Genomic DNA, 11,506 nt, shown 5'->3' on the forward strand with positions numbered 1-11,506 from the left:
GTTTGTTTATACGTGCCACAATACTTGTTGAACTCATGTTGAATGATGTGTCATCAATGGCCTAGCGACTTCGCATTGCGGTCATGTATCACTTCTTTGTTGTATGGGGTAGCTCTTTTTTCATGAAAAAAAATCATGCATGGTTTTGAAAAGAAAAGCCCTTTTGCTTCGTTGTCTGGGTCAATATTCGTGCCCAAACACGTGTCACACAAGAGTTCATCATCTCTCATCGAGTATGATGAACCGCTCGTCTTTCTTTTCCGGCTGGATTGGGCACATTCGGCTCCGATTGCCGGGTGTCCGGATCGGGTGCCTCTTGCTCTGGCTGCAATGAGTAGTCGTCCTAGTGGCCACCGTCGTAGTGGATCGTGTTCATAATCACCTCGTCGATGACCGCCACCGAACTTGGGGAAGGCATTCCGCGGAATAGTGGACGAGTACCGCCGAACTAGGGCTCGTCCGACGAAAACCACTATCGGACGAGTTTGCGGCGAATGTGTCTCCATGAATACTTCGTCTCGGGCTGTCCGTTTGGATGGCCGACTAGTAGTACGATGGCTTGAGGGGGGAGGGATGTTGTTGCTTGGACGTCACCACCATGGTGGTCCGTTGTGGAGGAGGAGAAGTGGCCCGAGCGGCCGCGGCCTTCTTGATGGCCCTCTCCCTCACACGCCACCCTTGTCGTTCCGCGGACCGCGCCGCGTGGGCGGGCTTGTCCGGGTCCGACGGGACGGTGAACATCATGAAGTGATCTGAAGGATCCATCGCGGTGTTGACATGCGGGGGCAGAATAGGTGAACTTTGGCATGAAAAGAGGGGCATGATTATGAAAACGCACGGGCTCCGGTTGATGTTTTGTGTGGGATGTTAATGTCAGGGTCCTTCGTGGCAGTCGTCCGAATTCTCCCCGAGCTCCTTTTAATTGTTATTTTTGAGCAACAACTCCTTTTAATTCCAGACGCTGTGGGATTTGGAATGTCCGAACCGATTTGGCCCAGTTTAATGACCCACAATGAATGCTTAAGAGCATGATTAATAATGTAGCCGTCTGTTGGCTATAAGGAGATGCCACCTCACTTAAAGCCTTAATAAAAATTATTCGTATAATAGGTTGGCTCTTAGATTGGCTATTAAGTTGGCTCTAAGTATTTAATATTTGGATGAGCAATGTATATGATTGAAGGAGAATTGCATGCATACAATTTTTTCTTGATCTATGTGATATAGCCAAGCTGTAGAATAAGAGCCTGCTTCACTCTCTCTCCTCTCTTCTCACTTCTTCAAATAGGATTTTAATGACATGGCAAGTTTTATAGCCTGCTGACTAGGTCTTATTAGACTTGCTCTAAAAGTGTTGTGCGAGCTGACATATGCGGATGTTTTCAGTGATCCGCGTTGGGATGGCCTGAGGACGTGAGGTGCGCTCGGTGGCATCTGGTGCACCCGTGCAGCAAGGGCTAGTAATCTGGTGGTACTATTTGCGCGGTGGCCTGGCCATGAGGCGTGAGCATGAATGCCATTGTCCCGACCCGGAGTAGATAAACGGGAAAGGTTGCTTGTCCCGGTAAACTGAACTCAACAAGACAACAAGACGAAGCAATACATCTGTTCGGGGAAATGTGGATAAGGTGTATATTGACGAAATCGCACGAAACAGGCCCATTCCCACCTGTTGTCCCTTTGTAGCCCTTGGCTGCACCTGCATGCAATCGACCCAACCAAACCACAAGCTCTGCAGCTATTCCCGTGACGAATTCCTTCTTCAACTCCGCTAATTGCTTCACTCATCATTGGACAGTGGAGGCCAAGCTGGCAGCATGACCCACTTTAAGGTAAGGTAAGAAGAAACACACGGAGAATGAATGGAAATAGATAATGTGTGTCCGCAATCAGTGGCTTGTGGCGCACAAATGATCGGATGACAACACGCCCGGTCGTACACGGGGCATGCCATAGCTTAGGCCTTAAATCACGGCACAAGAGCTTTCCACCGGTACCGCCGCCCATTCCATGTGCGTCATTTACTTGCGTCCCCTTCCAGCTTAACTGCCTCCATATCCCTCGTCTCTACCCTCTGCCTTGCAGCACCATTCCGTCGTCGCCTTCTTCCCCACATCATCATCGTCGCCCCTCCACAGACGCCGGGAGACCGACTCGCCGGCGATGGATCCCCCGCCCGCTCAGTCCATGTCTGCGACCGACGACCTGCACGACAAGAGCCTCGACGGATGGTACGTGTGTGTGCTAACTAGATTTCATTGGTTGGTCGACTGAGACTCCCGTGTTGTTCTTGCGCCGCTCGGCCCTGTCCGCTCTCCGATTGATTGATTGGTCGTGCTTAATTTGCGCTTGGTTTGCAGCTGTTCTTGCTGCTACGACTGCTGCTCCAGCATCCTGGACTTCCTGTGCTGCGCTTGATGCTGCTCCTCCTGCCGTTCGCCGGCTTCCGGCGGAAGCGCGTGGAGATGCCTGAGTTATTTCGGAGTACTGTAGTCATTGGGTGATAAGTATATTTTATATAGTCTGTAAGGAGATTTATGGATGGATCAACTGCTGTAATGTGTTGTCTTATCTTCCGCTAAAGTAGTCGTGCAAAGAAATTTACAGAAATTCTGTTTTGCGTATGCCAAATTGCTGATCTAATAGCTAGCTACAGGTTATATCTCCCAGATGCAATCATCCTTTTTTAAAAAAAAAGTTGTCAGTCATCAGCCAGACGAACTCACCCGGCACCGGCACCAGCCAAGACAACACACGCCGCATCATTGCACCGACAGGACACGGAAACATCCGTGTGTTGTTGGGCATCGTACGCGTGTACTCGAGTAATCTATTAGATCACTACTTCAGTGATTTAAGAGATTTTATATTAGTTTATCAACAATGTTACACCCACATAATTTTTACTAAAATCTACTAAACCTGTCATCCCTAACTAATACATCCCCTGATTTTTAAGGATTAGCCCGTCTAAGAGCAACTCTAGCAGACCCTGCATCCGTCTCCGACCCGCAAAATAACCGCCAAAATGCGGGTACGGGCCGGAAAGCCTGCCCGACCAGACCCCGCATCCTGCCCCGGTCCGCTAAAATTTTTAGGGGGCACGGCAAATTTCTGGCCCTAACCCGGGAAAACGCGGGTTTCTCCCTCGCGGCTGCGGTGCCCTGCATCACAGAGAAGCAGTTGGCGGGAGGGACATTTCAGCCCGCGCTCTTTTCCCCCTTCCTTCCGCCGCCGACCGCCCTTGCTTCCGCCCGCCCACCGCCGGCGATTCCGGCCATATCTGCGGGCGGAATCGCTCCGCGGGGCCACCAAACACCCTCCCGCGCCGAGCCGTTGCACCGCCCCTCCGGATCCGGCGAGAAGAGCCGCCCCCCAGTCGCCGCCGCCGCTGGGATCGACCACCGCTAAGCGCACCACCCTCGTCGCCGCCCGGGATCACTCGCCACCGGTTAGTCCCTTTTTTTGTGATTTTCGCAAGATGTGTAGTAGATTGACGCGCCGGCGTGCGTGTAGATGGAGTTGACCCCATGCGAGAAGTTCTTGCTATCCGATTCGTCCGATTCGAACGACTCGGATGTGGAGACCATGCTTGCGACCTTTCGGCAGCAAACATTGGTCATGGCGCTTGCCGTGAAGGAGCATGAAGACGAGTACCGAAAGAGGAGGCGAGGATCTACTGTCGGGCGTCTGTGCATTCCGCGGAATCGCCATCTTGGAAACGAGATGTTGATGCAAGATTATTTTTCGGAGAGTCCTACATATCCTGCACACCTCTTCCGCGGAAGGTACCGAATGCGCCGATCCCTTTTTGTGAAAATTGTTGAAGCTTGCGAGGCAAATTGCCGGTATTTCACTCAGAGAAGGAATGCCGCGCGCTTAAAGGGATTTAGTGCATATCAAAAAATCTCCGCAACTATGCGGGTGATTGCATATGGCGTTCCGGCTGACTATGCCGATGAGTATCTTCGCATTGGTGAAGATAGCACAATTGAGTCTGTGCGTAGATTTGCGAAAGTGATCGTCCGTGTCTTTGGTCCCGAGTATCTTCGGGCACCAAATGAAGATGACACAAAGAAATTGATGGCAGCTAATGAGAGGAGAGGTTGGCCTAGGATGCTAGGTAGCATTGATTGTATGCATTGGAACTGGAAAAATTGCCCCAAGGCTTGGCAAGGAATGTATTATGGCAAGTCTCGTGATGCAACAATTGTGCTAGAGGCCGTAGCATCCGAGGATTTATGGATTTGGCATTGCTTTTTTGGTATGCCTGGCACACTCAATGATATCAATGTGTTGCAACCCTCTCATTTGTTTGCTAGGCTTGCTAGTGGTGATGCTCCTGCTTGCAACTACACTATCAATGGGCATGAATACACAAAGGGGTACTATCTTGCAGATGGTATATATCCTCCTTGGTGCACATTTGTCAAGAGCATCAAAGAACCCAAAACAAAAAAACAATGTGAATTTGCAAGGGTGCAAGAGGCAGCCCGAAAAGACATTGAAAGAGCATTCGGTGTTTTGCAATCTAGGTTTGCCATTGTCCGAGGTCCTGCTCGTTTTTGGGATAAGAAAACCCTGAGGAACATCATGACTTGCTGTGTTATCCTGCACAATATGATTCTTAAAGATGAGAGAGGAATGGACTTAGAATTCTTTTACGATAATGTGGGTAGCCGTGTCAAACCAGCTAGAGACCCAAACCGCATTAGAGCTTTTCTTCAGACATACAAGGAGATTGAAAATGCAGACACACACTTTCAACTTCAGGAAGATCTCATTGAGCACCATTGGCAAAGGGCTGGACAGTGTCTAATTTTTGTATTCATTTGTATTTGTATTCATGACAAGTTTTGTATTGCATTATTTAAGTTTGCTATGGTGATTCGAATAACTATTTGTAATGCGGATGATTATTGTTTTATGTTTGATTTGAATAATTCAGTTTGTTTTCGATTATTGAATTATGTTGGATTTGAGATTTGCGGGCTGATAATTTGCGGGGATGCAGTGGCTGCAAAGAGCAGAACCCGCATAGCCGACCCGTAAAAAAGCATATTCCACGAATATACTTTTTTACGGATCCGTTTGGGGGGTCTGCATCTGTGCCACACTGCGCCAGCCCGCAAAAGCTGTTTTGCGCGAACTGCGTATGCGTTTTGCGGGCCGGTGTTTTGCGGGGTCTGCTAGAGTTGCTCTAACTTTTTCTAACCAATAAAATCTTTCCAGCTAGGATCCTTTGTAAGTTACGTAAAACATTTTACATAGATGTAGCGTTGTCTTTAGTTTATAGAGGGGTTAGTTTAGATTAACTCCGTGCTTAAAACGTCTTCCGTTCAAACACAACGAGGGCTTTTTGATTCACAGGATTATAAAAGTGTAGGAATAGAAAAAAACATAATTAGAATGTCATGTCCATTAAAATCTTACACGACTTGAGTTTGTTTGATTGCATTAAAAAACAAAGCATTCTTTCAAGAGGTTGAAGTGGACGTTAGATCTCCTATGAAATGTAATATAAATGATTCGTTAGTAGAAAAGAATTATATGAGTCAATCGACCAACGCAAGAAAAATTCTTAAGGATTACAAAGGGCTTTGAGTTGGCTATTCAACATCATCAAATTGGGCTATCATGATTGGCAAATAGATTTTTTTTAATTTCTATGGGGGGGGGGGGGGAGGAGCAGCTCCCCCACCTGAATCTTCTATTTCAACTAGTCCACCCCCCCCCCCCCAAAAAAACAGCCACAGAGAACATCGGGTGATCCGAGGGATCACAACGACTTACAGGGGCGCAAGGTGCGCCAAAAAGAGAAAGAGAAGGTGGTGGTGGGTGGGGGGGGGTGTTACTGGGGCATAACAAGAACGCACAACCATGAATCAACATGGGCACGGTCATCGGATCTAAACCTCTCCCGGCATAGAAGAGCAACATCTCGCCAATTCTTCATCGTTGCCGCCAGGGACGGCGTCTCTCCCCTGAACACCACAGCATTCTGCCGCTTCCATAGGTGCCAGCAGCTAAGAGAGATTCTCGTGACAATGTGTGTGATCTCGAGTGCAAGGAGGATGGCTATTCATGAAGATATTTTTCAGAGTCCCCTTGCTACTCATAACTTCATCAAGAGATTTACTTCTGACTTAGCATTGTCGTCAGCAAAGAAAGAACTATCTCCCAAGCGTACTTTTGTTTCATGGCCACACTAGATTTCGCCTTTGGTGGAGTTTGTAAAAATCAATGTCGATGTGGGAGTGACGCCTGGTCATGGCTATAGCCCAAGACGACATGGGATGTTACTTGAGATCTTCATGGGTCTCCAACCAAAGATTTGATGCGGAATCTATAGAAGTTGTGGCTTATCGAAAAGGCTTGATGTTCTCCTCAGACCCGGGGATCTGCAAGATACTCATGGTGAGTGATTTCTTGAGAGTGGTCAAAACTCTTGATGAAATTTGCGGCCATCCTACGAGGAAGTGACACGGAGATCAAGTTGTGGGCCAGTGAGCTCGATAAGGTAATATTCAAACATGAAAATAGAAACTCAAACATGGTGGCTCGTGTTATATCTAGAAGTTCTCTACCCCTCTGTTGGGCGCTACACCTGACACGTAAGTCCACCTAATGGCATTGGAATTCCTTCCCAAAATAGCTTATGAATAAAGGGAAACAAATATACATTATAAAAAAGGAGCAAGGATTAACCAAAAAGACTTTCGCCCCGCTTTATAAATAAAATACACGACGACACAAGCACCAATCTGATACGACATGCTTAAAGTCTAGCCAAACATAAAATAAACAAAGGTACATCCAGGAAGCAGCAACAAAAAAAATGCCCAAATAGAAAAAAAGATACAAGCAAGTCTGGTTCTGGAGGGGGTGGAGAGGAGATAGCCGGTGCGCCAAGATATGAAGCCAAGAAACCAACTCCTTGATCTCGACAAGCTTTTGCAATCTGCTAAGCACTTTCCACAGCTGCAAAAAAACATAATTTGTAAATGCCATCCGACTGTCGCAACAAGATGGCATGCTCAATAACTAGCTTATTCCTAATAGTCCAAAGTGTCCGGGATAACACACTAAATATGCTCATTTTACATCACCATTTCTTATGATAATTTACTCTTTATCAATGATATTTGGTACATTATTGCTCAATTCTAATGTCTTTTTCCCTTTAATTTGCATGAAATACATGGCGAGGGAATTTCTAAGGAAAATACCTGACAACTAGAAAAACATGAGCAAAACTACTATGGAAGAAAAAGTATTTTCCCGAAGAAAAGGAGCCGCGAGCCAGAAGATGGGCTAGAGGGGAGCAACGGAGATTCTTATTCTCCTCCTCCTACTCCTCGTACTCCTCCTCCTCCACACCATGGACGAAGTCATCAACATCATCAGCCGTCACATCTTTCTCCTTCGGCACAAGCTCATCACAACCCCATTCTAGGATCCAGTTATGAAGAATGCAACATGCAAGGACAAGCCTAACTTTCGTGGGGAAAGGGCAGAATACCTTCTGATACAGGATCTTCAATCTATTTGCCAGAGCTCCAAATGCCCTCTCGACCGTAACTCTAAGATTAGAGTGTCTGAGATTGAACAATTCTGCAGCAGTCCTAGGATGATTCCTAGAAGAGAACTTGTTCGGATGATACCTGGTTTTCTTGAAGGGTGGAAGAACACCAAGTCGACATGCATATCCAGCATCTCCTAGGTAGAACTTACCATAGGAGATATTGATCCCATCAGTTCTAGGCATGATGTCAACATGAATGTTAGCATCATGAGATAAGTCTTCCTAGCCAGTTAACACATACGCGAACTTTAGATTGAAGTCAACATCAACAAGCACATTTTTGCCTTGTGTAGTGCTTTATACCCATGTATGATGTAGCTTGTATCCTCGACACTCTAGCAATCACATGAGTACCATCTATTGTGCCAATACTATCATGTGATGTCATGAAAATATATTGTTATGGTTCTATCATAAAAATACAAGCATGTTAAACTACGAGTAGTGCTCAGCTTGAAATATGTATACCATCTAGGATTTGTGTGAATCTTGGTAGGAGTGTGATAGGTTGAAGGCTTGATCATCTCTCCTCCAAGCTTCCCCATCGCATAGAGGACTTGCTTGAAATACCTAGAAATTGTCTCACTAGATCCACTGAATGTGTTGTGAATAACGTTGAGCCTTTGAGTATGACCTACATGAAGGAACATAACAACTTGCTCTTCCATAGAGGTGTTGATGCTATCCTCTAGCAGCCCCCTAGCACTAAACGTCTCCGCAAACTTGGCAAAAGGTGATCTTCACATTCAAAGCATGTCCTAGACAATACACCGTTCCTCTTGTAGATGTAATTTAGATTCAACATCCTCTCCCTATCTCGGGTTAACAATGGACCATAACGGATAACAGGTCACAGCCTTATCATTCTGATGAACGACTCTAATAGGCCAACATTGCCCAAGCCTGAAGCACAACTACGAGTGTTGCTGCCTGAACAACGAGCTTTATATGTTCATTTATAACAACCTAATGTCGAAATCAATGTTGTGGTAAGTACTGGAAAAATCGACCCTACACCCTAACTAACGACCAAACATAGGAGGAGGTTGTATGCTACTTTCCCCCTTTGGAGCTGAAGACCCACCCATGCCGGGATGTGGAGGATGAGTCCGAGACGAAGGGGAGAAGCAGGTCCTCCTACTAGAGATTGAAGTCGTCGCCGCTTCCATAGATCTGAGTTGCCGGTGCCAAGGAGTGTGTCTGGATTAGTACACGTGCTAGAGGTGTGTGTGTAAATGGGGATGGGGGATGTTACATTATGCACCATCCCACACCGACGGATTTCAGCCTTCCGCCGTGTGCGTGCCAATTCCTCCCCGCACCGCCGCGTACTACATGCCCCTTTTGCGCTCGACTCATCCTATCTAAATGATCGATTTGTTGGGGAACGCAGTATTTCAAAAATTTCCTACGAACACGCAAAATTTATCTAGGAGATTCATAACAACGAGCGGGGAGAGTGTGTCCACGTACCCTCGTAGACCGAAAGCGGAAGCGTTTAGTAACGTGGTTGATGTAGTCGAACGTCTTCGCGATCCAACCGATCCAAGTACCGAACGCACGGCACCTCCGCGATCTGCACACGTTCAACTCGGTGACGTCCCTCGAACTCTTGATCCAGTTGAGGCCGAGGGAGAGTTCCGTCAGCACGACGGCGTGGTGATGGTGATGATGAAGCTACTGGCGCAGGGCTTCGCCTAAGCACTACGACGATATGACCGAGGTGTAAAACTGTGGAGGGGGGCACCGCACACGGCTAAGACAAATCTTGAGTGCCTTTGGGGTGCCCCTTGCCACGTATATAAAGGAGGGGAGGGAAGAGGTGGCCGGCCCAAGGGGGGCGCACAAGGTGTGGGGAATCCTACTAGGGCTCCCTAGTCCAAGTAGGATTCCCCTCCTCTTTCCTATTCGGAGTTGGAGAGAAGGAAAGAGAGGGAGAGGGAGAAGGAAAGGGGGGCCGCGCCCCCACCCCTTGTCCAATTCGGTTTGGGCAGGGGGAGGCGCGCGCCACCTCTTGGCCCTTCTCCCCTCTCTCCACTAAAGCCCAATAAAGCCCATTACTTCTCCCGGCGAATTCCCGTAACTATCCGGTACTCCGAAAAATATCCGAATCACTCGAAACCTTTCCGATGTCCGATATAGCCTTCCAATATATCAATCTTTACGTCTCGACCATTTCGAGACTCCTTGTCATGTCCGTGATCTCATCCGGGACTCCGAACAACCTTAGGTACATCAAATCACATAACTCATTAAACGTTAAGCGTGCGGACCCTACGGGTTCGAGAACTATATAGACATGACCGAGACACATCTCCGGTCAATAACCAATAGTGGAACCTGGATGCTCATATTGGCTCCTACATATTCTACGAAGATCTTTATCGATCAAACCGCATAACAACATACGTTGTTTCCTTTGTCATCAGTATGTTACTTGCCCGAGATTCGATCGTCGGTATCCTCATACCTAGTTCAATCTCGTTACTGGCAAGTCTCTTTACTCGTTCCGTAATGCATCATCCCGCAACTAACTCATTAGTCACAATGCTTGCAAGGCTTATAGTGATGTGCATTACCGAGAGGGCCTAGTGATACCTCTGTGATACATGGAGTGACAAATCCTAATCTTGATCTATGCCAACCCAACAAACACCTTCGGAGACACTTGTATAGCATCTTTATAATCACCTAGTTACGTTGTGACATTTGATAGCACACAAGGTGTTCGTCCGGTATTCAGGAGTTGCATAATCTCATAGTCAGAGGAACATGCATAAGTCATGAAGAAAGCAATAGCAATAAAACTAAACGATAATTTATGCTAAGCTAACGGATGGGTCTTGTCCATCACATCATTCTCCTAATGATGTGACCCCGTTCATCAAATGACAACACTTATCTATGGTCAAGAAACTTAACCATCTTTGATTAACGAGCTAGTCTAGTAGAGGCATATTAGGGACACTTTGTTTTGTCTATGTATTCACACATGTATCAAGTTTCCGGTTAATACAATCTAGCATGAATAATGAACATTTATCATGATATAAGGAAATAATATAATAACTTTATTATTTCCTCTAGGGCATATTTCCTCCAGTCTCCCACTTGCACTAGAGTCAATAATCTAGTTCACATCGCCATGTGATTTAACACCAATAGTTCACATCACCATGTGATTAACACGCATAGTTTACATCGCCATGTGACCAACACTCAAAGGGTTTACTAGAGTCAATAATCTAGTTCACATCGCTATGTGATTAACACCCAAGAGCACTAAGGTGTGTTCATGTTTTGCTTGTGAGATAAATTTAGTCAACGGATCTGTCACATTCAGAGCCGTATGTATTTTGGAAATTTCTATGTTTACAATGCTTTGCACGAAGCTACTCTAGCTAATTACTCCCACATTCAATATGTATCCAGATTGAGACTTAGAGTCATCCAGATCAGTGTCAAAGCTTGCATCGATGCAACTCTTTACGACGAACTCTCTATCACCTCCATAACCGAGAAATATTTCCTTAGTCCTCTTAGGTAACTAAGGATAACTTTGACCGCTGTCCAGTGATCCACTCCTGGATCACTATCATACCCCCTTGCCAAACTCATGGCAAGGTACACAATAGGTCTGGTACACAGCATAGCATACTTTATAGAACCTATGGCTGAGGCATAGGGAATGACTTTCATTCTTTTTCTATTTTCTGTCATGGTCGGGTTTTGAGTCTTACTCAACTTTACGCCTTGCAATACAGGCAAGAACTCCTTCTTTGACTATTATATTTTGAACTACTTCAAAATCTTGTCAAGGTATGTACTCATTGAAAAAACTTATCAAGCGTCTTGATCTATCTCTATAGATCTTGATGCCCAATATGTAAGCAGCTTCACCGAGGTCTTTCTTTGAAAAAC

The 11,506-nt window shown here is 46.2% G+C and overlaps 2 protein-coding genes across 2 annotated transcripts; both read left to right on the top strand.

The window, feature by feature from the left end:
* Nucleotides 1-1,939: 1,939 nt before the first annotated feature.
* LOC120966500 (uncharacterized) lies at nucleotides 1,940-2,624 on the top strand. Its single transcript, XM_040392582.3, has 2 exons — nucleotides 1,940-2,231; nucleotides 2,361-2,624. The coding sequence occupies exons 1-2, from the start codon at nucleotides 2,164-2,166 to the stop codon at nucleotides 2,416-2,418; spliced, it is 126 nt and encodes a 41-aa protein (XP_040248516.1). The 5' UTR covers nucleotides 1,940-2,163; the 3' UTR covers nucleotides 2,419-2,624.
* A 1,294-nt stretch (nucleotides 2,625-3,918) lies between these two features.
* Nucleotides 3,919-5,052, top strand: LOC141026065 (uncharacterized). Its single transcript, XM_073502019.1, has one exon. The coding sequence runs from the start codon at nucleotides 3,919-3,921 to the stop codon at nucleotides 5,050-5,052; it is 1,134 nt and encodes a 377-aa protein (XP_073358120.1).
* Nucleotides 5,053-11,506: the final 6,454 nt, after the last annotated feature.

The sequence above is a fragment of the Aegilops tauschii genome, chromosome 6 (genome assembly GCF_002575655.3).
Source record: "Aegilops tauschii subsp. strangulata cultivar AL8/78 chromosome 6, Aet v6.0, whole genome shotgun sequence".
Classification (NCBI taxonomy): Eukaryota; Viridiplantae; Streptophyta; class Magnoliopsida; order Poales; family Poaceae; genus Aegilops; species Aegilops tauschii.